We start from the raw sequence: 26,500 nt of genomic DNA, 5'->3' as shown, positions 1-26,500 counted from the left end.
CCTGCCTGCCCACCTCCTGGTGTCACTGGGCAACGCCTGCCCCCCCCAGGACTCTGCTCGGGCCGGTCGGCCTGGGGGACGAGTCAGCCTGGGTGCCGGGGCGGCGGCGCCAGCCAGCACTGGCGAGGCCCCGGGGACGGGGCTGCTGAGACACCTGTCTTCGAGGGAGACAGCGGGGCTCAACTGCTTTCGCCTCAAAGGCAGGCAGGTGGACTTGGGCCTTGACAGGTGACCAGACACCATCTACTCAACACTCTCGTCTCCTCTGCAGTCCCTGGTCCCCCGAGAGTGCTGTCCGTCATCTGAAGAGCAGGCCCAGGCCCAGGGCTGCCTCCGCAGCTGGGGCAAGTCTGCCCGAGCTCAGGGCCAGGCACGCTGAGCTGCTGGTCCCCTCACCAGAGGGCAGGGCACCTGCACTGACTTGAAACACACCTGGATGGTGCTGCATCCTGTATCTTGGCCCTGCCGCCACCTCCAGGAAGCCCTCCCCAACTGCTCTCGCAAGCACCCGGCATCCCTCAGTTCCGGTGAGGGGACTGCCCGTGGGAGGACCCCCAAGGGCCAGGGTCCAGGCCTGGGCACACTGTGCCGGGAAGCTGTGTCCCTCGGCGCCGCAGACACACGGCCCTGGAGGGGCCTGGCCTCTCGGGGTCTGTCTGGGGCAGGTGCAGGCCGGGGTCCTGACCCACCGCAGCCCTGCGGGCTCCAGCTCAGAATCCCAAGGACAGCCAAGTCCCAGCACTCACTTCCCCGCGGAGGCCGCTAGCCCGGAGAGGGTGGGAGGCTCTGGCGGCTGCCCCTCCCCCGGGCCGAGGCGGGAGCACTCACCAGTTCGGCGTCCGCCTTGGCGTCATAGTACACGATGTCTTCCTCCTGGGTGGGGAGAGAGGCCTCAGCACGCACGGCTCCGGCGCCCCGGGGGTGCAGCCAGGACCCCCGGCCCCGAGGCCTAGAGCGGACTCCCCCCCCGACTCCTGCACCCGGAGCTGCCGTCCAAGGGGGCCGGCTGAGTCAGGTCAGGCCGGGGACACTCTGTCCCGAAGAGGAGACTGGGGAGGGTCCCGGGCCCTCGCCACCCCCAGCCCAGGGTCCTTGCCCTGCCGCCTTGCCGCCTCACTGCCTTGCAGGGAGAGACAGCCGGAGCCAAGCCTGGCTGCCGAGAGAGGCTCTGGCTGCGGCACAACCAGGGGGAGAGAGGGAGACGGGAAAACAGAGCGGAGCCTGGGCTGCGGCGGAATAATGACTCGACACCGCATCTTCCAATTTCTTCTATTAAAAAGCCTGCTCATTACGGGCATGTACTTATTAATTATCTGTGATTTGTTGTGAAATGCAAGGAGGTTTACACAACAGGCGGGGGAGCAAACAAAGCCCGGCCCGCTCCTGCCCTCGGCCGCCTGCGCTTGCCCCGCCCGGCCGCCTGCCCGCCCGTCCGCCCGGCGCCTGGGTTCTTGGCCATCTGCACAGCGTAATCACCGGCCACCCGGGAGACCCGTCACACAAACGGGCTAATTTCATGTGTAATGATCTTTAATCAGAGCCGAGCGTGGCTGAGAGGGGCCGCCAGAAGGTGAGGCGGGCGCCACCCAGCGGCACCCGCTGGGGAGGAGCCGCCCCGCCCCTGCCCCGATGGGCACGGGGGCAAGGACGTGGGGATGGGGCCGCCGTCCGGGTCACCCTCCCCCGGCGCGCCCCCGCCCTGTTTCGTGCGGTGGGACCTGTAGCATGGCTCTGGCAGCCCCCTGCTCACTGGGAGCCTGTTTCTTCGCGGTCTGAAGATGGGGGTGACGACCCCGGGCACTGACCAGCAAGCACAGAGCCCACCCTGACTCCGCGGTGGCCACCCCTCTCCTGCGCCTGGCAGAGCTGTGTGTGCTCTGTGACCTCGGGGTGGCACTGCGCCCTCTCTGAGCTCAGGCTCCTTCTGCTTGGGGAGGGGCATGGCCATGGTGACCGCTCAGGATCTGAGGTGGTCAGAGGGCGGCTCGTTGTGGGCAACAGTCCTGGGTGTTTCCCACCAAAGTTCTGGGGGTGGCGCAGGCCACCGGCTGGACCTGCGGGTGCAGGCAAGGGTTGTAGGTGCTGAAGACGTGCCCAGCAACGCCGTGGGCAGGACCACGACCTTATGATGAGTGTAAGGCTGGGCCACTCGAAAGTTTCAGTCACCTGAGGCATCTGCACCTGGACCCGTCCACACGGAAGGGGACACTACGGGACACTGGCAGAGAGGCCCACACCCTCTCTGCCCACACCCCGCCCACACCCACCGGCCCACCAGTTCAGGGAGCCTGGGCCCAGGGGCGCCCGGGTGGGGGCTGGGCCGGGCAGCAGGGTGCCTGGCCTTTGCAGCCCGCTCCAGACCGGAGTGCCTAATGAAAGCTGACGTTACATCAAACACAATAAGGAGTTTCGGTTGATGAAGATCGTTCCTGAACACACAAACCCATTAAACCGAGGGGAAAAATATCAATTCAACACACTTGCCGGCGAGGAGAAAATGTGATTTGTTATCTGAAAGGGGTAGAAACACGGCGGCGCGGATCTTCCCCTCAGCGGCGAGAAGGGGCCTCGCGGTGCGAGGACTGCAGATTAGCCCGGGGGCTGCACCCCCGACTTTTGGGGGAACCCTCTGCAAGGGCGGGGGAAGGGCACGGCCGGTGGGTGGTCACTCCAGGGCCTCCCGGATCCCCGGGCTCCTCATGGCCGGCCGAGGCGGGTCCTGCCTGCACCTTCGCCCCGGGACGCCCCTCCGACTCCCGCGCACGTACTCGGGCACCCCTCCGGCCGCTCCAACGGCTCCCTTTTCCTTGATTCATGGTTTCAGCCTAGAAGCAGATGTTGGTGGCACCAGGGACACAGAGGGCACATGCCGGACAGGGGGATTCCAGTCCGCTGCAGACCACAGGGGGTGAGGCGCAGGAGTCTGTAGGTTGCCCTTGTCCCCAGGGCCTGGGGTGCACGTGGGCAGGACCCCTCCTCGCCTCCTCACCTTCCCCACCTTGGAGGGCCAGCTCACGGCCTTCCTTGGCTGAGGGCGGCGGCAGGCAAGGTCACACGTGTGAAAATAAGCGTAAAGACAGCTGCGGTTGCTGTGCTCCGTGAGATGCGGAGCCGGGTGTGTCAGACACCACAGGGCTTTCAGGGTCGGGTGGGGGGTGGGAGGTCCCTGGACCAGCCTCCGGGCCTGCTCGGTCTGCACGGTGCCCGCTGTCCACCACTGTGAGGCGGACAAGGAGGCAGAGCCACCCAGCAATGACAAGGGGTCCCGGCCCGGATCTTGACCTGAACACGTGACCTCTGGGGTCCCAAGCCGCGAGTGCAGACCCAAGTGGGCCCGTGAGGATGCCCGGGCGTCCCCTCACCTTACTGGCGAGGCCAGGGTGCCTCTTAAGCCCTTTAAAAGCCTCACTGTTGCCTCCATGAGCCTCGACCTCAGGGTCAGGGCTCCCACTTCCGAAATCGGGGTGACACCTCCTCTGAGGCTGCTCACAGGGCGGGAGGTGGGCCTCCCCAGGGGCGAGGGCCACTGTTCCCCTCAGGTGGGGCCCCACCTTGTGTCTGCAGCTGCACAGACCCAGGAGGGGCACGAGGGTATCAGGACCCCCGGGTGGGGTGAGAGGGATGGTCCAGGTTGTCTGGGGATCACACGGCTCACACCCCCTCCAGCCTCTGTGGGCTGGTATTCGAGGGGCCCTTCTGCTCAAACTAGGCTGGGGTGGGGGGTTGCCCCCTGTGAATTCACACCCCCATGTGGATTTCTGTGCATGGATGATGCACGGGGGGGGGGCGCCTGGGGGCCCACATGGGCCTCGTGCAGGTGACAGACTCTCCTCAGCTGGAGCTGAGCCCCACAGAGGGCACGAGGCGCACTGGCAGGTGGGGAACAGGGTGACGACGGTGGGGGCAGTTTGGTGGATACGGGGCCCGGCCAGACCTGACCTCGGCCTGCCCACCAGGCGTCTGTGCCCGGCCCGGCTACCCCAGTGAGGATGCCTGGCCTCCCAGCCGGGCTCGCCGCCAGCTCGACTCAGCCAAGAGGACTGTTTTCTGAGAGAGCCGTCTGCCGCCGGCTTGGCAGAGAGGCAGGCAGCCGGTCTGATGGCTGGGGCCGACCTGGGGCCAGGGAGGCCACCTGTCCTGTCCAGCCAGCTCCTCCAGCCTGGCCCAGCCTTTGCAGGCAGAACCGCCTCTCACACCAGACCCCCCCAGGGCAGGGCTTTGTCTCCTGCAGGTCCTGGTGTCCGCCTGGGGGCTGATGGCCACACCTGCCTCCCCGACCCATGCCCTAGCCCAGCTCCCTCCCGGTGGCGGGTTAGAAGATGACGATGCTGGCGCAGTGAGGTGCTGCAGCCAGGTACAGCATCCGGCAGGTGGGCCTTCTTCATCCACCCTGCACGTCAGGGGCACCGGAGTGCCAGGTGCCAGTCTGCAGCGGCCATGGCGGTGCTGCCTGCCAACCAGGGCCGTGGTTTGTCTGGTGTCCAAGGCCGGTGGATACAGGTTCCTGGCCCCGGCCCTGGCCAGGCGTGTGAGGTAGGAAGGGTGGGAGGGGACTTCATGCCCAGACGTCTTGTCCCTCCCTCTCTTGTCCTAGCTCTGACCCTGCGGGCTCCGGGGGCCCCCCCAAGTCCCCACGCTGGTGTGTATGTGTGAACAGGGGCACGCCACTGTCTGTTTCTCAGAGGTCTATGTGAAGACCTACTGTGTGCTGTTGACAGCAGGAGGGCCACATCCCACTGATCATGCAGGAGATTCCAGTCTGGCCCCCACAGGCCAAGCATCTCCTCCATGCCCAGGGGTGCGGGGTGCCCCCACCCCCACTTCAGAGGTAAGAAGACCAATGCCCAGCTGTTCCTGGTCACTCCGTCTGCAGGGCACCCGGCTAGGCACGGGGACAGGTGATGGGCAGCACTAAGTCAGGCCCGGCTGCTTCCAGCCGAGGGGGGACCATGAGTGGGGCAGACCGAGGGGCCCACTGGGCGCTGGCCTGGGGCGGCCTGCCCTGGGACCGCCTGGGGGTGGGGAAGGGAAGCGCAGGTCTTTGGGAGGGGCCTGAGTGTGACTCGGGGGTGCAGGCACAGGCTGGGTGCCCCTCCTGAGTGCTGGGGAGGAACAGGGCTCCTTATCAGTCACCTCCTGAAGGTCACTGGGAAGGATGTGGTTTCAGTGATGGGGGGTGTGCTTGTGAGCAACAAAAATAGCATCCCTGCCCCAACCACAAGTCCTGGTATCTCTCGGCACGGCCGGTCCCACCTGCAGCGGAGGCCGGGTCTCCCGGCAGTGGTGCAGGCCAGGTGGGTGGCGTGCCGGCCCGGGGGCCTGCTGTTGGCACTGATCAATGCCTCTCAGCCTGGCGGCTGGGGAGGAGCGGGGCCCTGCCCCAGCAGTAGAGGGGTGACTACAGCTCCACCCTGCCCAAGGGACCGGTGGGACCGACAGACAGGCAAACTGAGGGACTGGGGGAGGGGCGGGGCGAGCATCAGGCAGACACGGCTTCGCCCCGCCCCCGCACGCCCGGTGGAAGGAGAGGCTTCTGTGGCTGGGACGGCCTGGTCCCCGGTCCCAGCCTGAGGGCCCGGGGACGTCCAGGGCAGGGGTCAGTGTCTTTCTCAGGCCGGGGCATGCAAGTTGGAGAGATCCTGTTGTCAAGAGGCTTCTTGGCCCCGGGGGCTCCCCAGGGAGTCTGGGCGCCCCCTTAACTACCGAGGCGACACCCGCTTTGGGGAGCATCACCTTGGGGCAGCCCGCCCACTCCCCGGGCGCCACGGCAACTCTGTGGCGGAGGGCCGGTCCGTGTCTGCACCCCGTGCCCCAGGGCCGAGGGGTTCCTGCCCACTCCACGGAGCCCCTGGGGCCCTCCTCGGCAGACTCCCCCACGCACATGCACCCTCGCTGGGGGTGGCACTGCCGAGCTTACCTTGATGTTGTCCTGCCAGCGGTGGGCCTTCTGGAAGTTCTCCGCAGCATCAGCCAATCTCTGGGGACAGAGCACAGACAGGTCAGAGGCTGGGGAGCTGCCGAAAGTGGCCGAGGGGCTCCCTCATGTGCCTTTGCCCCAGCCAGCTCAGGGCATGTGGCCCTCCTCTGCTCACGCAGGCCCACCACCACCACCGTCTCTGTTCTGGCTTCCTGAGCCCCCTCCCTTCCCCGCAGGGCTCTCCACGCCTGCCTGGCCACACGAGCCTGGCCCGTCGTTTGGGGCTGGTTCCTGTAGCCTCCTTCACCGAGGCCCCTGTGCCTGTGAGCACAGGTGCCTGCCCTTCCACCCCACCCTTGGTTATGCAGCATGCCTGGCGCCACGCCATGTGGAGCACCAGCCTGCCCCTCTCACGGGTCAGAGGGGGAAACAGACGCATAACCAGGCGGAACCACCAGGGTTGGACTAGCTGGGGTGTTTCAGGGCTGTGGGAACCTGGGGTATCAGGGAAGGCTTCCTGGAGGAGGCGCTTAGACTGCTGAGGTTCTTACTTTGCCCTTCTATGGATCCCGTCCCTTCAGAAAGTCTTAGGGCTCCTGAAGATGACCCTCTGGGGCCTCCTATAGAGCTAAATGAACTGAAACTCCGTCACCAACGACTGTCACCATGAACCAGTCACCCCAGGACAGCAACATGTCACATGCACCTGTCACTGTCATGATGTGCCTGCTGTGTCCTTGTCCGATGAGGACCCGCAGGCACGGGGACGGTGAGTGGCCTGCCCGAGGTTGGAGTGAGCCTGGGCTGGGCTGGGCCCTGAGCCCGACCCTTGCCACATGGCCACCTTGCGCAGCCCATGATCGAGGCCAGGAGGCACACTCCAGTCCACGGGCCCACGATGTCTGGTGAGGGGTGGGATGGCTCTCGTGGGAACAGGGGCTCTGGTCCCCCACCCTGACCCACTCCATCCTGTGGGTGGGACAGCGACATCTTGCCTCCTGGCCTCTCTGTGTTCAGGACCCCCCCCAACCCTGCAGCCCTCCGTTCAGGTCTGATGTGGCCCGTGGGCCTTAGGGGGCAGTTTCTAACGAAGCCTGGCAGCTATGCCTCTGGGGGAAACGGGAGTCAGGACACGGGGGGCCAGCTTGTGCTCCCTCCCAGCACGGGACAGTGCGGGGGGCATGGTGGGACCCCTGCAGAGGCACTGCCTCTACTCTCCGGGGCTGTCCAGAGCCATCCCCACTCCCGCTGGGCCTGGTGGCTCCTCCTGCTCAGGCCAAGTGCACTGAATGCTGGGAGCGCCGTGAGGCTGGGGGCTCTGGGGGGGCCTAGGGGCAGAGGACAAAAGTCCCTACTGAAGTCAAACCCCCTCACTTCACGATGCGGAGCCCCGCTGGCCTCCACCCCCTCTCCTGCTACCCCACCTGCTTGGAGCCTCCGTCCTCTGCCCACCCGTTGCTGCCGGGCCTGCCTGTGCGGGCCCCGCCTGCCCTGCCCAGCGTCAGGGACCACAGGCCTCTCTGCTCCCAGACACCTCCCGTGTCTGCCCCCAATCCTGGACCCCCCGAGTTCCTGGACACCCTCCTGGGGTGGTGCTCGGGCCCCCGGAGCGCCCCCACCCCCACTTGGAATGAGCCCACCTTGGAGCCGCTGCCCTTTCCACCTCACCCTCGACATCGCTCAGACCCCCTGCTGACGCCCCCAGCCCTGGCTCCGCCCTCCCTCGGGTGCCTGCGTCCTTGCTCGCCCTCTGTCATCTGCTCTCCTCGTGGCACCCGAAGCCTTTCAACTGTGGCTCTGAGCACGCGGCCACCCCCTGCCCCTGAACCCTCAGCAGCCCCCTACGGCTCTGCTTGTAGGAGATGCAGCTTTCTTGAGGCCCCGGGGGCTCCTGCCCCTCCCTTCCCATCGTGGGGCTCCCTCTGCCTGAACCACAAATCCCCAGGGTGGGCGAGGCCCCTCATCCGCAAGCCTGCAGTGCCCTTCTGCAGAGGACACTGCTGTGCGACACGTATGGTTAACAATGCCTGTCCCCACTGTTAACTGAGCACCTACTATGCAAGCCGAGCTCCGGGCCAGAATGAGAGGGGGAAGCCTAAGGGGTGGTCCTGGGGGGTGCACCTTGCGGGGGAGCCTCGGGCAACTGCTGCCTGCCCCCCTTCCCTTCCCCTCTCAGGGCTCAGCTCTGCCCGGGGGATCCACAGGCCCCAGGGGACAGCCCCTCGGCTCCCTAGCCCAGCAGCCAAGGAGAGGGGCAGCCCCAGGGAGAGAGGACCCCAGCCGCCAGCAGCCTCTTTGAATTCCCGGAGCCCCGCGGGCCCCAAGGCCGGGGTCAGCCCGCTGACTTGTGAATAACAGAGTCGCAATAGCCACAGCGAAAGGATTACTTTTAATCCCCAGTAACGATCAAGCCATTATTATTTTTTCGGTGTTACAGATCAATCAGTCCATCCCCAGGCGCGGAACGTGTGGAAATTGCAAAACACACAGGCCCGGCGGTGCCGGCGGTGCGGCGGTGTGGGAGGGAGGGCCGGCGGCTGGGCGGCATGGGTGGGCAGGGGCTGCCTGCGTCTGGCCAGGCGTGAGGACGGCAGCGTGGGAGGGCTGGGATCCATCCCCCACCCACAGACATGCCCTCGAGGCCCCACTAGGGGCTCAGAGCCTGGGCCCCGGAGCCTTGCAGCACCAGCCTGGGTTCGAATCCTGCTCTCTCTGATCAAATGGCTTCCCCGGCTCCGTTTCCAGTGTGTAAACTGGAGAGAGTAGCGTCCCCACCCGGAGTGGGCAGGCCCTAGGCAGCCCCCTTGTTCCCGTCCCCAGATGCTACCCCAGGAAGGGGTCCCCCTGGGCTCCTCTCGCCAGCTCTGAGTATCCAGTCTCTTCCCCACCTCTGCACCCTCCCCTGTTACCCCTCCCCCGCCCCCCCACCACCTGGGCTGTGCGCCCTGCGGCCCTGCTGTCTCAGGCAGCCCCATCGGACCGAGTCCCCGCCTCTGGAAGCGGCCTTCCACCCCTGCCCGGCCCATGGCCCCCCCTCCCCTCAGCAGACACCCAGAGCCTTGGGCTCCTGTCTGCCCCCTTCCTACCCCAAGGTGCATCCTCCGGAAGCTTCCCTCCCAAATCTCCGGGTCTTCCTTACGGCTCGGGGGCGGGCAGGATGGGGAGGAAACGGGCCCAGAGAGGAAGGGACAACTTGAGAGGACTGAGCAGCAGCGCAGGGGCCCAGGCGGGGCCACGGCTCAGTCCCGTCTCCAAGCTCTTGCCTTGGGCAGTGGGGGGGACTGGCTTCCCTCCCGCTCCCGGCCCCGAGTGCCTGCTCCCTGGGACAGGGGCTGAGTCCCTGCTGCTCGGGCTCTGGGTCCTGCTCTCTCCACCACCTGCGGGCTCTGGTTCCCCAGTGCTGGGCGCTGCGCCTGCCGCTCCCGCCCGTGTGCCCTCACTCAGACTCCTCCACCTGGCTCACGCCCTCGCCCTTGTGGGGTCAGCTCAGCTCTCTCATCCTCCTCCCACGCCCTTCCTGAGCCCCGCTGAGCCCTCATCGCCCCGCTGTGGCTCTCGGAGAACCCACGGCTGCTTTCTCGGGAGCTCGGAGCGTGGTGGGGGCCATATCTGGCAGCTGTCGAGTTCAGTCATCTGGTCTCTGGCACACAGTAGGTACACAGTGGACACCTGCCACGTCAAGGTCCGCGTGGCTCTGAACCCGGGCAGAGGCGTGAACTTGAGTCTGACCCTGCTCAGCCGGCTGTGTGACCCCAGGTGTGAGGTTCAACCTCTCTGAACCCCCTTTCCTCGTCCTCATAACCCCGGGGGCTCAGGGCTGCCTAGGGGGCTGATGCGGCTTCGGGGTCGCTGACGGTGGCTCGCCTGGCCTGCGGCGTCCCTGCCAAGGTCGGGGCGCTGGGGGACACCGGTGGGGCTGCTGAGCGGGGCCGCTCACGGCCGAGTCCATCACCACAGCAGCGGCGGGCGTTTGGGAAGCAGTGACCAGAGTTTCACTTAACAGCCCATTTCCCTCAGCTCTGGCAACTGCTCCTCCGGGGAAAGGCAAGAAGGAGGGCTGGTGGGGCGCGGGGCTGGGGGCGGAGCTCCCCTGGGAGCAGCGCCCCCCACAGACAGACACCTTCCAGGGTCACCGAGTGTGACGTGTTCCCGTGGCTATGGAACGGAGGCGGCCCATGACCTGCCCCAGGAGGGGGCCCGGGCTGTGGTGGGTGCCCCTCGTGGGCCAACTCCGGGAGGGCCGGCCCCACGGCATGCTGGGAGGGGTGGGGCTTGGGGGTGGGGGTGGCTGGAGCCTCTGGCTGCTCACCCTTTCGGAGGCCTCCCCCCCCCCCCCCCCCGCCCGGGGCTGGCCCGGCCTGGAAGGGTCGGTCTGGGGAGCAACGGTGCACCGCACAGGATGGGTTCTGTGCAGCCCGGGGGGAAGATGGGTTCTGGGGCCGAGTTACTCGACTCCGTCTCCCGAGAGGACGTAAGAGGTTTAGGATAAAAGGCCCTGAAGTCACTCACTTGGCACAGGACAGGGCACCCAGCAGATGCCCTGAGGACACTGAGGGAGGGTGGCAAGGAAGGTCACGGCGACAGGATGACACCAGACACTGGCCCCCGGCACCTACCTCGGGCCGGGTGTCACTGTCTGGCTCAGTTAATCCAATGAGAGGTGGAAAACTGGGCCTCTTCCTCGCTCGGCCCCTGCCCCTGCCCCCAGCAAGCCCCCCCCCAAGAGGTGCATCTTGTGTTCCCCCTCCCTTTGCAGGCCAGGCCTCTGGGGAGGAAGGAGGGAAGAGGAGGCATCTGATGCAGGCTGGCCAGCGTGCTAGACGGCAGACGCCCCAGGGCAGGACCCAGCAGGCCTGGCTAGGTGGGCTCAGGTGCCCCTCGCCTGCCCCCATAGTGGTTCCTTTGGCCTCTCCCCAGGAGAAGGGGCCGGTAAGGGGCCTCCCAGGTGCTGCTCTGAGCCCACCCCCAACCTTGGTGTCCCCGGGCAGAGACCCTGGGCAGGGGTAAGCATGCCCAGAAGGCCCCGCCCTGCCCCCAAGCACCACCCTCACTACCTGCTTCCCTCCCTGTCCTTGGGCCCTGGATTAGCTCTGTACTGTGCACTGATAGATACTAAATACAGATTTCCAATTTCCAGAGCTGTTATGGTCTAATGAGTAAATAATATACATATTTAAAACTGTCTAAAAACATATCTGCATAATTAAAATATCTGCATAATAACGAAGCAAGATGCAGCCTAGCAAGGAGGGAGCTGGAACCCCAGGGCTGGCAACAGGGGCAGCGGTGCAGGCGGATGGGGGTCCCGGCCTGCCCGCTCCCCTTCCTGCTGCCTTGGCCCTCGTGGGCATTTGTCCATCTGCCTACAGCCAGCTCCAGGCAGGTCCATTGGCAGCCAGGGACAAGGAGGATCCCCACTGGGCCCTCCCTGTGGGAGGCTCGTGGGGACCGTGCCTGCTGCCTGAGTGACAGCTGCCTTGACTGCCACCCTCCATGGCCTGCGATGTGCCCAGTGCTTTGAGGGGACAACCTCACTGCCCACGGCCTTCTGAGGGCAGACCCTGCCCTCATCTCCCCTTTTGCTGGGTTCCAGGGGGCGAAGAGAAGGAAGGGGTCCGCAGGAGCAGGGCCCACGACTTGCACACGCAGGTGGTGGAGATGCCGGTGGCCCTGCCCTCCCGCCCTCTGAGGTCCCTTCTCTCAGTGCTCCCTGCCCCCACCGCCCTGGACACACTCGGCTCCTGTCCCGGGACACGTCAGACGCAGCCCCTCTCTGTGTTAACTGTGCTCCCGGCTTGAGGGTACAACCACCGCTGGGACAATGGAAAACGAACACCTGGACCCCAGACCCACAGACCGAACTCCCACCACCGACCCCGCAAGAAAATCGCCAGTGCTCCCGGCGGGGGCGGGGGAAGGGGCGGGGGGCCGGGGGGGGGGGTGTGGACCCAGCGCCAGGGCCCCGAGGCTGACAGCACAGCAGGCTCCCTGCCCTTTTCCCTCACCGGCGGCCCGCGTCCTCCGAGAGTTGATAAAAAACATTTAGTAAAATAGATTCTTTCTTTTTTTTTAAAGGTCAGAATACATGTAACAGGGAAAACCTCATTCGCGTCGTGGTTCCCACCGCGGGCACCTCTCCGGGTTTCTCCTGCGTCTTAATTCCCCCGGGAAAAATGTGACGAGGGGGATGGGGTCAGGGGGCCTGGCGTCCCAGGGGCTTGGATGTCAGGCCAGACAGGAGTTCCCAGAGCAGCCGGTTGCTAGGTTGTATTTTGCCTCGGGGGACATTTAACAGACACACTCTCTCCTCCTACTGTTCTGTCACCCAAACGTGGACGTTTTCGTACCAGGAGGAGGAAGGCCCGGGGCTCCGGGACCCTCCCTCCCAGGAAGGAGAGCCGGTGCGGTGGCCCCTGGGTAAGGAGATCGCACCGCTGCCCTGGCTGGCGTGGCTCGGTGGATCGAGTGTCAGCCTGGGAACCAAAATGTCGCCGGTTCGATTCCCTGTCAGGGCACATGCCTGGCTTGTGGGCCAGGTCCCCAGTAGGGGGCGTGGGAGAGGCAACCACGCATTGATGTTTCTCTCCCTCTCTTTCTCCTTCCTCTCTCCTCTCACTGAAAATGAATGAATAAAATCTTTTTTTTTTTTTTTTTTAAATTTTATTTATTTATTTATTTTTAGAGAATGAATAAAATCTTAAAAAATTCCACTGCTTCCCTGCTTCCCCTTTCAACGGTTTCAGTGGGGACCACGGGCAATTCAGAAAGAGTGGGTCCGACGAGTTATGGGACAGAGGCCACGAGTGACGGGTGGACGGGGCACAGCTGGCATTGGGCTGCTTCAGGATGGGACAGCGTCGTGCCGAGGGCACTGGGATGGCCCGATCTTGGGAGCCGCCCTGCCTGGTCCCTGCTGCTGCTCCTGGTCCCCTGTTGGGCCCGTGAGAGGTGCCCCATGAGAAATAAGCCACTGAACCACCGCACAGTGTGAGGTCCGCATTAGGCCTGTGGCCCCGGAGCTGAGCTGTAGGGAGGTACCTCGTCCCCGAGGAGCCCCAGCCAAGGGCGGGGCCAGGCGGGCTCTGAGGCTGCTGGAGCTCCTCCCAGGGGCCGCCCTGCCCCGGACAGTCCCCTAGTGCGCTCACAGCGGTGAGAACCCGCCGCACTGGCTGGCGCCCCTTAGCCCCAGCATGGAAGCTAGCCGTCTCCTTGGGTGAATTGGTCCTGGGTAAGCCAGGCGAGTTTCTCATCAATTTGCCAGTTTTGTCCATTTTCCTCGCTCTTTCATTCTTTTAAAACATATGCAGAGAGCATCAGGCGAGGGTACCAGGCCCGGAGCCGTGGGCCACCCCTGGGAGAGCAGCAGGGCGACATCGTTTGCCCCAGTGCCCACAGGACAGGCCGCTGCCCTCACTCCCCTCTTTGGCCCACACTCTGGAGACACAAGGTGGGCGTCCCTGCCTGGGTGTGACCACACCCGTCACAGGCTGGGAGGCCTGCGCTCCTGTGGCTCGGTGACGGCCCAGCACACACTGTGGGGAGCACTGTTCCCTCTCACCTGTCTCCCCAGCCTCTCACCTGTCTCCCCAGCCTCTCACCTGTATCAGGGAGACCAGGATGCCCCCAGGCCGCCCCCAGGGCTGCGGGGATGAGGGAGGGGAACGAGGTGTGGACTCATGGTGGACATGAGATCCGGCCCCAGGTCCGGGGTTACCCTTCCCTCAGCCTCACCCCAGGGACCTCCCCACAGCCCCCCCACCCTTGGCTTCTCTCTTAGGCCTCACACTTTGCCTCGATCTGCCCCCCCGCCCCGCCAGAGGCTCATGCCAATGGACTGTCCCTTTCCTCAGCACTACCTCTGTCCACTGCGCCCCAGCACCCTGGCCTGGCCTCCAGCTCAGCCCCGCCCCAGGTAGGGACGCAGGGGCCGCGTGCGAGTCCTACTCCACCAACCACGCCCAAGCTGGGCCAACACTTCCCCAAGGGCGCCCCTTGGAAGTCGTTCCCCTCCAAAGGCCCCTGCTCCCACGGTCCCCTTCTCCCTGCTGGCTTAGACCTCTCCAGAGCCCCCAGCCCCACTGCAGACTCATCTGTCCCCGGGCCCCCGGCCAGGGCTCCAGAGCTGCCCCGACCCCTCCCCGCTTTCCTGCTGTCGTCCTTCACAGGGCCCTCTGCGGCCCGGCCCCGCCCCCCGGCCACTCTCACAGCACGCTGACCTTCAGCCTGCCCCTCCTGCCACGCTTGGGTCCCCCACTCTTGTTGCACTGCGCCCCAAGCCTGACTGCCCTTCACTCCCTCAGCTGGCCTGCTCTTCCTCATCCTTGAGGAGCTGTGGCTCGCACCCCTCCCCCCGGGGCCAGGTGGGTCTGCAGAACCCCCTGGGGTGTCCCCACCACCGTGGTGTCTGGCTCCTTCCCAGATGTAATCTCACGACAGCAGAAACTGGGTTCCCAGATTTGGGCGGCCCCAGTGCTAGGCCTGAGCTCCCACCATGGTCAGTGGGGTGGGGGTCGGTCAGGAGGCGCCCTTAGGGCCCTGCTGGCTCGGAGGCCCTGGCTTCCCTGGGGTGGAGACGGCAGAGACCGGAGCAGAAGCAGTGCGAGCGACAGAGGGTGGCGATCCAAGATGGCGTGGGGGTAAGGGTGAGGCTCAGTACGGGCCTCCCTGGGTGCTCCGGGCAGCGGGCCCAAGGGGTGGCCTCTGGGGTCTGCACTACAGATACCTGCTCGTGGGGATCCCAGACCCCCTCTGGACCTTGTGGAAACGTCATCCGCCCACCCCACCCGGCTGCTGTCGAGTCAGTGGTGAAATGGTCCAGAAGCAGAAGCCACTGGGCGCTGCTGGACTGAGGGGCTGGGGGCTGTGTGCATGGGCCCATCACCAGGCCACGCCGGCCAGGAGCTGGGCCTGGGGGAGCTGGCACGTCCGGCCTTGGCCCCACCCCGTGCACTCTCCTGGAGTGCTCCGATGCCCTCCTCCAAGAAGCCTTCTCAGATGCCTCTCTGTGCGCCCCCAGCCCCGCCCCATGGCACAAGGGCCGGACAGCGGAGAGCAGCAGTGCCAGCAGGAAGGGGTTGACGTGCCTTCCCTCTTTCCTGTCGGACGTTTATTAAGTACCTACTGTGTGCCCGGCCTGTGTCAGGCATGAGTAGGTCAGGGAGCAGTACAGACAGGGTCCCGCTCTTGTGTGCTGTACCGGAAGTAGGTCCTCCTTTATACCCCGCCCGGCTGCCCATGGGAGGCACCTCACTGCTGGGAGGCCCCTCTGCTAACGGGGAGCCCGGGCCCCGCCCCCAGGGAGAAAAGCAGAGCCTGAGCCTCCGCCTGCGAGGGCAGCAGAGCCCAAACCCCTCCAGCCACCGTGCTCCCTTCCCAGGATGTTATTTTTACACTTTTCCCTAAAACACTGCCTGCGCGGGCCCTTCTCGACTCTATTAACATTAGGAATCTAATCAGTAATCAGGCAGCTCATAATTTTCTGATTAGCTCTGATTAGGCCCAAACTCGGGGGAGACGGAGTAAGGCACGGGGATGTGCCTGACGGGGCACTGGGCCGCCTAGGGGTGGGGGGCCAGGGAAAGAGCCCCTCGCCCCGCTGGCATCTGTTCTGGGGTGGGGGGCGGTGTGGAGTGGAGTCTTTTCGGTTGCACTGGGGTCCAGGGGGCACAGGGGTTGGGGAGCAACGGCAGCAGGGAAGGGGCCCTGGCCTGTGGTGTGGCAGCAGGGACCCCCGGGCAGGTTGGGCCCAGATTTTCAGCACCACGGACAGAGCAGGAGGCCCGGCCAGGCCCCTGCAGGGTGGTGGGGGCATTCACCCGGGTTCTGCACTACCTCAGCCCCTCCGGGTCCCACCCCAGCATGATTCCAGGCAGTTTGGGTGATGGTGACAGTGACAGTATGGGACTTCACACAGGATGCAACATGTGACCTTGACGTGGAGAACCGGCCCTGGCCACTCTTACTGGCTGTGCCACAGGCAGGGGGCCTGGCTGGACGACCGCCACCTTCAATGTGGACACAATGAGGCTGCGGCCCCGCTGTACAGCGGGGGAACCGAGGCCTGGAGGGACCACCCAGGCAACTGTGCCAGTTTGGGGCAGAGCCCGGACCTGTACTGAGGCGCCCGGGCCAGGACCAGCCCCCCTTCTGCCTGAGACCTGTTTGTCAGCTTTGCGACACATGTTCAAGGGGAACCATGGCGCTGGCCAACCAAGCCCTCCTGAGTCTGCCACGTGTGGACCCTGACCCTGTGGCCCCCGCTGACTGAAGTCCCCCACCCCCACCCAATCCACAGGCTCAGGCTCCTTGGGGCCCCATCCTGGAGCCCAGATCAGGTCAGGATCAGAGGGGCCCTGCCCTTGTCCCTGGTCTGGATCGCAGGTCACCACCCCTTGTTGAAAGCAACCAGCCAGGTGACCTCTGATGAAATGCACAAGCTCGTTGGCGGAGACGTGCACGCTAATGCCATGCAAATTGGCACAGAGGCAATCAGCCTGACTCTAAAAGCTGCCCCACCGGCCGCAGGCTGGCTCATTGTCTTTTCTGTCAATTTGCATCTCATTACCCAGAAGGCTGTGCTCACTGGAGGTTAAAAAAAAAAAGCATCAAGCAAGCTCCACCGCGTCCTGCCTCCAGCGAGGGCACAGCCCACGGGTGGGACAGGGCTGCCCCAGGAGGTACGCCACGGAGATCCCTGCCACCCGCACCCCCTCCATCACCATCACCAGTCCCTCCAACCACCATCAACAACACCATGACTACCACCAGCAGTCCCCGTCATCACTGCCAACATTACTCCACCACCACCACCGCCACTACCACCAACGTCAGCCTCACCACCCCAGCGACACCACCGGCATTATTCCCATTGTCGTTGCTAAAGTTATTCCCATCACCACCGCCGTTACCCCCAGGGGTACCCTCATCACCATCGCCGCCAGCTCCACCATCGATCGCTACCTTCATCCTCATCCTCACAGTCACCCCCATCATGATCGTCCCCTCCACCACCAGCTCCATTGTCAGCATCGCCTCCACCGGCCGCACCACCTTCGCTGATGTGCTCATCACCCCTGGGGACTCCTGTGCTAGCACCTCACGTCCCCTCATGGTGGTCGCCGCCCTCACCGCTGGCCCCACCCCCTGCGCCCCTAAGGGGAGTCTGATGGACAGGTGGAGACCCTCACTCTACCTTTCTCTGCCCGCCCCCTCCAGCATCATCGGAAGGTCAGGGAGCCAAGAAACAAACCATCCAGGGCGCAGGGACTCACAGACCGACCGCCAGATCCGGCCTGGACGGTGTGCGGGCACGGGTGTCCCAGGCAGGAAGCCCTCAAGGTCAGCAGGGGAGTCGGGGTGCCCGTCTGCTCTGGCAGACCCCTGGGAGAGTGGGGCTTACTTGACTCCCCTGGTCGGCAGCCACAGCGCCCCGTGGATGCAGCCAGGATCGGCGTGCGCCACGCGGGTGAAGGATGCTCGCCTCTCTCTGAACCTCAACCGCCTCCTCTCTAACGGGGCTGCTGACGGCCTGACCTATGAGGCTGGGCGGGGGTGAAGGCGGACAATGAGCCGAGAGCGGGGCGCAGCCAGGACCCACTCCGCCACGTAGAGCCTGTGGTCAGATCAGGCTGGGAGGGCTTCCGGGAGGAGGGGATAGCAGGCCCAACTTGAACAGCGAGGCCAGGTGGAGGGCAGCGAGGAGGGGATGTTGCAGGTGGGCAGGGGTGTGGGGCAAGAACGAGTGGGCTTCTCTGGGTGGGAGGAGGCTGCCCCGGCCTCCTCCCTCCCAGGGGGCTGTGCTGGCAGCGTGGCCAAGCCTCTTCCACAGGACATCACAACCCACACCTTGTTTCACACACACGTTCCCTCCGAGCCCCGAAAGCCCCGTGCTTATCCCCCTCCACCGACAAGGATGCCGAGGCTGAAGGGAGACGAAGCCGTACCGGGAGGAACCGGGGGCTCCCCTGCAGCGGCCACTCCGCTGGTGTGGACGCCTGGGGCTCCACCCCGTCGGAGCCCACCAGCTTTGGCGGCGGCAGCCTGGGCGCCACCCGGGGCACGAAGCCGGCACTGGTCAGCTCGGGGGCGGAGGTGGGGGCCTGGGCGGGGACGGCAGGCAGACAAAGGCCTGAGTGTGGAGGGTGCGGTGGGCGCAGCTCGGTGGCCAGGGGGAGGCGCCCAGGGTGGGGGCTGCTCGGGATGCGGGCTGCGTCCCGCTGCCGCAATCAGCCTCGACACTCGGTTATTACGGGGAGTAAAGGCGGCCGGCGGGACAGCTGGAGCCTTGGCGACAACGTTTAAGGCGTTTGTCAGAGCTGTGGGACATGGGCTGCCAGGCGCTAATGGCTTTTGCTTGCTGCTGCCAAGCGAGAGGAGGGCGGGCAGGCGGGGGCGGCCCTGCTCCTGTCCGGGCCCCGTGCCCACCCCCTGCCGCATGGCTGCTCCACGACAGGTAGGGCCCACCTGGGGCCTTCCGGGTGCCTAGCAACGGCCTCGGAGCCTCGGCGTCAGCTGGGGAGGGTGGGGCGGCAGCGTGGAGCACGTGCCTGACTATTGGGGGTGTCTCTCAGCTCCCCTGCCATTCAGGCTGCAGCTCCCCTGCCCTAGGGTGGGGGCCTGGGCGTCTGCTCTCTATCTACCATGCCATCTCTCAGGAAAGGGACCCCCAAATCTGAGTTGGCTAGGGCCCTCCGGGCTGGACTTGGTGTGGGGGAGAGACCCCTGTACTGACAGACCCGGGAGGACTCGGATCTACCCTGACCGGGTGATTTCAGCGCTACTGGCCTCGGTTTCCCTCCTGGCCAAATGGGAAAAGGGCACCGCCCACCCAGGGAGCCAGGCCACACCAGTGAGAAAGCAGGACATTCAGGAGCTGGCCACGTGGCGCCCAGTGGCACTTGGGCTTACTAGGAAGGGCCGGTAAGAGAGTCCGATGTCATCGGGGGCGGGGACCCCAGGGCTCTCTGAAGAAGGGGCCAGCACCCAGAGGAGAAGCCCATGGCCAGGTGATCGATCAGGCGGGGCTTTGAGTAAAACGCTCCTGAAATCCACGGCTCGGCAAGGCGCTCCTGCACCTGGGGCGCCCCTGGAGGACCCAGCACCAGCGCCGCCTGCTTCACGCAGACCCGCTCCCCACGGAGGGCTCACCCGCTCCCCGAGCAGCCCCTACGAAGCAGGTCCCATTCCTACCCCTTTTGCAGATGAGGAAACCAAGGCCCAGAGGCGGTCACTCAGTTTGCAGGCAGAGCTCGCTGAGGGCAGGGTTGGGGGCTGTCCCTGGGGCTGTGTGACTGACTCCTCCTCCCCCACCCACAGACTCACCCACAAGACACCCCGAGCCCCCCCCCACCCCGGGGGAATGGGCCTTTGGCTGGCTGTGGGGCGCAGCGTGCACATGGGATGGAGGAACGCCACGGGGTCAGGAGAGGAGCCCGGGGGGAAGGAGACCTGGGTGAGCCTAGCTCAGCCTCGGCTTTGCTGCATGACCCTGCACTTGTCATCCTGGGTGTCCTCGGCGTTCTCGCTCCTTTCTCAGGGCACAGATCGAGGCCAGAGAGGTCCCAGGAGGAGGTGGGTAGTGGTGCACCTTGCCCAGGGTCGCCCAGCGAGCTCGGGCACCCAGGAGACTTGTCCCACCTATGTTCGGCCAGGCTCAGCCTGGCCCTCCCAGCCCTCCCGGCACCGCGGCTGGGGCTGGAGCACAGCTGGGGGTTCTCTGTGTCAGTGCCGAGTCCAATGGCCCTGGAGGGGCGGAGCTGTGCTTTGGCCCCGCCTGCATCTGAGACTGTGGCCTGAGGTGAGGGCCTGCAGAGGCAGACGGTCAGGGCGGGCCCATCCCCCGAGCAGCAGACCTCGAGTCCTGGGCTGGCTGGGCAGGCCCCAGGGCCGTCCTTCCATGCCCACCGACCAATGCTGGACCTCAGCGAGCCGTCCTCGTCTCACTTCATAGGTGACAAAACCCAAGCTCAGCAAGACATGGAACTCCCTGGGGCAGGGCGGTGAGCAGTGGGGCCACACACAGAACTAGTTCCCACCCTTGGGTCTGCTTCCCCTCGGAACCCACAGAGCCAGGTACTCTCTGGGCCCGGGGGTTGGCCCAGTCTCAGACCACCAGGGTCCTCCGGCCTCCAGGCCCCTGATCCTCAGCCTCCTGCTCTGCCTGGCCCAGGCCTGCTGGCCCATCCCCAGCTCGGGCCCTGGCCGTGCGACCTCACCCTCCCCAGCACTCTGGACCCTGGTGGTGCTCTCCTGTCCCCAGAGTCCCTGACAGGAAAGGGGGGAGAGGAGGGACCCCTGTGACCGGCGCCTCTTAAGCCTCTACTGAGGGGGCACTGCCAACACGAGGACGGTAGGACCTTTGGCTATACCGTGGGGGGTGGGCAAGGAGGCCTCTTCCGTCTGACTGTGCGCTCAGCGGCTTTGTGGTCCTGGATGGGGAGGGCTTGCAGTTACAGCGGGAGGTGCTGTGTGCGTCTGAGTTTGATGTGCACACCTGTCCACACGCGTGAGCGTGAGAACACAGTGCAGACACAAGAAGTCACACGTCTAAGAACACATGCATAAGCGAGCATGGCACCACACACGTGCGTGCATGCTAATGCGTGCCCAGACGCGCTCACGAGCGGTAGGTGGGCCCTCACTTAGGCGTCCTGAGCCCACCTTCGAAGGAAGGCCCAGGTGGCGCCAGGTGGCGCAGGGCTGTGTCCCGCTGCGGCTGGGTGTGGGGCGGCTCACGGGCCCTCCGCCCCCAACCCGCAGCCCTGCCACTTGCCCACGGGCGACCTCGGGCGACCTCTGGCCTCACTCACGCCCAGTGGCCCCCTCCTCAAGCGTGCCCTTGGTTGTCCATGGGCTCACCTTGCTCCCAGCCCTCAGCTCTGCCTGCGACCACTTTGTTCTGCACTGTCTTCCTCCCTAATTGCCACTGGAGTGTGGAGTAAATGAAACGGTGACCCTGGTGGCCCTCTTCTTTCAACCGCCGCCCCTGCTGCCCACAGGAGGCACAGGATGAGTCAGACCCCGCCCCTCTCCCAGTGGAGGGCGGGGCTTCCACCTGCTGTCTCCTCGCTCACAGCACAGCCAATCCCCACCCCGAGGTCGCAGTACAGCCAATACCAGGGACTGGACCCAAGGAAATCTGTGCACCAGTCCCCGGCCACCTGCCTACCAGGTGCCTTCGTGGTTACCGTTATCACTTGTGGGGGCCACAGTCCCCATGTGACCAATGCAACCACTGGGGTGAGGCTGGCGCTGTGTCCGAGTTTCAGAGAAAGGGGGCTCAGAACATGTCGTCGCTGGGTACTCCAAGGCCACAGAACTGGCAGGAGGTGGAGCCGGGGCCCACACCTTGGTCCATCCACCTCGGCTCAGCCCAGCCCCGCAGCACTGCGGCTTGTGTTGGCCACACCCACGTGACCAGAGACCCCAGGACTGCCTGCAGCTCCTGCCTGTGGCCCCTGGCGAAAAACAGGTGGGGATCGGAAGCCTGGGGAGGAGGGACATTTTCAGACCTGGGGCTCAAGTGCCAGCTCCCAGATGCTGCTCCTAGTGGGAGCAGCTGGGAGGAGCTGAGGGGCCCCATTGTGAGAGCCTCCCCCAACCACTGTTCCATAGGAAGCTGAACTTGGCTCCACAGGGAGCTGATGCAAATGTTTCCTCTCCTGTAATTGGAAGACAAGGCACTGGGTCTCCCTTTTTCCTTCGGCTACCAGGAAGCTCAGGGTCAACCTGGAGAATCAACTGGACCTGGTCCTGAGGTGCTTACCCTGGCTCTTTTGCCTTGTCTTTGCTGTTCCTATTCTATGTTTTACTACATGAAGAGTTCCCAACGCTTTGCTGAATCAGTTGGGAAATAAACCACATTAAACTACTCCCCAACCCACCCCTACTCTCCTCTTCCGGAGGTGGCTGGACCCGAAGGCAGTAACACTGGACAGGGCTCAGGAGGCCTCAGAGCTTTACGGGTTGTCGGGCCAGTTGTTCTCCCCGGCCTCAGTTTCCCCCTTCCTGCACCCCGTCTTCGCCCGCCCCTCCGCTCAGCGGCTCTGGCGGCCAGCCCTACCGGCCGGCCGGCCCTGGGAGGTGGGCAGGGCCCTGCTCCAGGCTGCCGCCCAGCCAATGGGCAGGCCGGCATCTGGCAGGCGCAGCCATCTCCCTGGAAAACGAGAGGCTTCTTATTGAGATAACGAATCGCTCCATTTAGATCCAAATTAACCTCCCCCAATTACCCCATTTTCTACCACATTTCACCAGATCGAAATCCCCTTCTGCCCGCACACGTGCCCCGCCTGGCTCCCTCCCAAAGGGTCCTGCACGGTCAACAGCAGCAGCAGCGGGAAGGGCCGGCGGTTATGCCCGCCCTCCCGCCCTCCCTCCGACGGCCGCGCTTTCTTTCTTTTTGGGGGTGGGGGGAGGGGAGGCTTGATGCAGCTGCTGCTCTGAGGAGTGGGATTTTACTTTATTTTTTTTTTTAGCTCACTCTTTGAAATAAGGATGCAATATGGGATCAATTTTTGATGACAGTGAAGTAAAAGGGGAAAATAGTAGCAATTTTCTCTTCTGAACATGCCCTGTTTAATGGAAGGGTGTCACGGCGCAGTTTTATCCGGAGGGGAGAGAGGGATACACCAGCAGTCTGAGACGCCTGGCGGGATCTCGGCTTGGGGGCAGCTGGGCAGCCCCCCCACCCCCACCCCCAGCCTCCCATTGCCCGCCAATGGGATGGTTGCCGGGGCCCAGGACGTGGGGCGGGGAGAGACCGAGGCCCCAGGACTGCATGTCACCCTTCAGGGCCCAGCTGCTGGGGACTGAGATGCCATCTCCCCTGACCAGGCACAGGGTGGACCCTCCCTGCCTTTTGCTCTGCTGGTCTCCGCCAGCGCCAGGATCCCCGAGCCTGGAGCCCAGGGGACTGGTGTTAATTAGGGTCATAAAATCCTGCCCAGATGCTGCTGCCGCCTTTGTGTTGATCTAGGGAGCTTGGTTGGCCTGGAGCTGGTGGGGGTGGGGAACGGTAACGGAGACAGAGGGTGGGGGGATGGGGCACCCAGGGATGGGGGAGCATGGTGCTGCGTCCTGGGCAGGCCAGGACGGGACAGACAGGGCGTCTAGCTGCTTGTCCCCAGGCTCGGGAAAGAGGGGTGGGCTGAGGAAGGGGGCGGGTGGTCCTCGGGGACACTGCGGCAGGGCTTCTCCTCCCAGCAGTCCTGGGCTGCGTGGAGTCAGGCGGCCTTCAGGCCTGGCCCCACAGGAATGCTGGGGCCCCTGCTGGGTGACCCTGCTCCCCTGCTCTAGGTCGCCCCAGGGGTGGTTAAGGTCCCTGGGCTGGACGGACGGAAGGACAGCGGTCTGGCTGCCAGGCCCACATGTCCACCAGGAAACTCGCCTTGATAGTCCACTCACCACGGTGTCCTTTGAAACTGGGGGCACCTCCCCAGTGGCTGCGCGTGCCCCGGACAGAGCCACGGCCCTCCCCTCCTGATGCCCCATCCCCTCTGGCCATCCGTCTTCCAAGGCCCCCCTTGGAAGTGCAGGGACTGGGGACAGAAATGACTTAGAGCCGCACCTCGGAGGCCCCTGCAGCTCAGCCACCGACGCCCACCCCATCATGGACGCGCGAGGTCAGCTGGGTCGCTCACGATCCACACACGCAGCACGCGGTCACGCCAACCCCTCACGTGCCTGCAGAGCCCGCGGCAGTGAAGACACCAGCCGCCTGCCCACACGCGAGTGCCCCTGCCTCGGTGTGGTCCCCGGTGACCTTGCACGGCCGGAATGCCACCCTCTCTGGAGTCTTTTCCTCGCCACCACGACCCCTGAGCAATCTGAGACCCCAAGTAACCTTCCAGAGCCCCCCCTGCAAGGTCAAAGCTGTGCTGGCGAGAACCGGGCCGGCTGCCTCCCACGGGCCACTCCGCAAGGCGAAGAGCAAAGTGTCCCTGCACCCCGGGAGGGGAGCGCAGAGGCGGCCCGGCACTCCACGGTCCGCCTGTCCACAGATGCCGCCCAGAGCCACACCCGCCACCGCCCTCCCCTCCTCGGCTGTGGCTGGGCCTCCGAAATAATTAGCAATTCTGCTCCACGAACGCAGGCCCGATGGGATAATACACTCCAACATCTGTCAGAAGAGCGAGCTCCCAAGGAATTGCCAAGAGAAACATTTTTCTCCTCATTCGATTCTCATTTAAATCCAAAACAACCCCTGCAAGTCAGCGCCAGGCTGGCGGCGCGGGGCTCCGGGAGCCCACAAGCTGTTCCCGGGCCTGCGAAGGGGCCCGGCCGAGTGGCGATCACTCACTCAAATTAACAAATCATTTTATTTAGAGAGGAGCAGAGTTTGTGAGTGACGGATGGCCCGAGAGCCGCGGCGGGGGAGCGGGAGCTGGCCCTCAGCCCTGCTGCCGCGCTGGTGGGAAGCCCCGGGAGCCCCCTGCACCACCCCACCCCTGCCCCAGTAGACAAGCTCCGGGGAGCCAGCGCCACCCATCTTCACAGCCACCAGTGTGGTAGGCAGTCTGGCAATCACGGTGCCACTCTGCGGTGGTAAACTGAGGCACAGTGAAATGCCCAAGGTCCCCAGCAGTCCCTGCTGGTCTGGGGCACAGGTCCACGCTGAGGGAGCCCGGCCAGGGCTGGCTCTGCCCAGAGATTGGCCCCTGGGCCTGCAATTCCACCTCTGGCCTGCAGGGGGTGCTGTGCAGAGAGGACTGAGTCAATGCTGGGTCTGGCTATGGATAATTCTTGTTTTACCCAGTACAGCTACATTCTAGAAACAGGGTTCCTAGCGACTTGCGCTTTGGCCCTAGCTTCACTGTCTGTACAGTGGGGGATGTAGGCTGGACCACCGAGGGTCTTCCCAGCTACGAGGGCCTCTGAAGACTGGGCACCAGACCCCGAGGAGTGAAGAAAAAGGCTGATGAGTATGGCCAGACCCCTCCTCAGCGCTCCTCAGGGTCTGTGTGCCCTCGTCGGGGACTTCACTGTTCTGTCCTACAGTTTCCCAGCAGACCGTGCGCTCTCTGAGGCGGGGATAACGCTGTGCCCTTCCCATCCCAGTGGCCCCAGTGCCAAGTTCTTGGTAACGACGTGATGGATAAACGAATGAATGCGTGATTATATGGCTGTGCAGACATTCAAACGTGACGTGGGCTCGACACAGGGCAGATTCAGACACACTCTCCCACGTCCACGCGTGTCACATCACACCCCTCCACCCGGAATGCCACTCCCTGCCCTCCGCCAGGGCAAGTGCTCCCTGCCTCTGAGTGCCCAGCTCGGCTGCCCTCCGCCCTGAGCCTCCTCCCTCTGAGCCTCTCCTGGCTGTGCTTCCCGGGGGCGGTGGGCCCCAGGGCTGGTTCACAAGGCTGGCCACCCTGCGCCGGGTTCTCTGGGCGGGGGCTCACAGTGGGGCCTGACTCCTGGCCCCGCTCGGGCTGGGGCTGGGAGTGTGGGGGCTGAGGGCGTGGCCTCCTTCTGAGAGATAGTGGGGAATGCTAGGAGCTGCTCTACAAACCCAGAATCAGCCCTGGAGGGTAGCAGGGGCTGTGGAGGGGCAAGAACCGAGGAGACGGGGCCAGTGGGGTGGGGCAGCAGAGAATCCCCAGGAGGCAGAGGGAGGTGAGGCAAACCCAGGAGCGCTGGGGCTTGCGACAGGCCACCGAGGCCCTTATGACTCCTACGGGCCACTCTGTGTATGAGACCCAGGGTGACGCTCTGCTCCCCAAGCTGTTGTGATGGTGAGCTGGAGGCCCACTCTGGGGAGACCCCGACTGCCTCTGACTCAGCGCTCCCCACTGTGGGCCCCAGGGAGCTCTGCCGATGGGGAGCAGACAGGAATGGGGTGCTCTGTAAAGCTCTCTGTCCTGGACCCCACAGGCTCCGCAGAGGAGTTGGGGGGACCCACCGCACAGCCATGTGTGGGCCGCGTCAAGCTCAGATGGGTCCTTGGGAGACTTGGGTCCCAGCTGGAGCTGCTGGTGGCATTGCGCAAGTCCCTGCTCCTTGCTGCACCTTGGCCACCAGTCACCCTGGCCCGCCCACCCGCCCACCTGCCTGTCACCAGTGCGGAGACCGGGGCGAGGGCTTCCACGGCTGAGATAGGGCCCCACACTGGGAGATGAGGGTTTCCAGGCAGGAACGAGCATGCACGTGTGTGTTCACCTGGCACACACACAGATACACACACGTGGGCATGCAAGGGCCGAGATGCACATGCACACCCATCGCCTGCATGCATGCACGAACGTCCACCTGTAGGCATTCACCTGGGGATGTGAACTCTGGTTGTAGACAGGGTGGCGGGACGTGTGTGCATGGGTGTGAACACCCTTGCGCGCCGTGGGTGCCTGAAGCATGCCCACAAGGGTGCCCCTAAGTGAGACGGGCCACGCGGGTGTGGCAGGAGCCTTGAGGTGGTGGAGCCCTCCCTCCCTCCCCAGCCCCAGCTCCGCAGGACCTCCCAGCACAGCACACACGCCTCTCTCGCACCTGTGCGTGCAGAGAGCCTGGTCCGGCCCTTAGCCCTGCAGACGGGCGTGCACGTCCACCGAGCGCCACACCAACATGCATGTGGGGGCATGGCCGGGC

At 64.8% G+C, this 26,500-nt stretch overlaps 1 protein-coding gene across 6 annotated transcripts in view; it reads right to left on the bottom strand.

The window, feature by feature from the left end:
* Positions 1–26,500, bottom strand: part of CACNA2D2 (calcium voltage-gated channel auxiliary subunit alpha2delta 2) — a 122,516-nt gene that overhangs the window by 22,718 nt on the left and 73,298 nt on the right. For all 6 annotated transcript variants that reach the window (XM_028517890.2, XM_028517891.2, XM_036030279.1 and 3 more), the window contains 2 exons: positions 5,918–5,977; positions 829–873 (listed from right to left, as the gene is read on the bottom strand). In XM_028517890.2, coding sequence (XP_028373691.1) covers positions 829–873; positions 5,918–5,977 — 105 coding nt within the window. The remainder of the gene's footprint in view (positions 1–828; positions 874–5,917; positions 5,978–26,500) is intronic.

This window comes from Phyllostomus discolor, chromosome 7, assembly GCF_004126475.2.
Source record: "Phyllostomus discolor isolate MPI-MPIP mPhyDis1 chromosome 7, mPhyDis1.pri.v3, whole genome shotgun sequence".
Classification (NCBI taxonomy): Eukaryota; Metazoa; Chordata; class Mammalia; order Chiroptera; family Phyllostomidae; genus Phyllostomus; species Phyllostomus discolor.
This window is presented reverse-complemented; position numbering and strand designations above follow the sequence as displayed.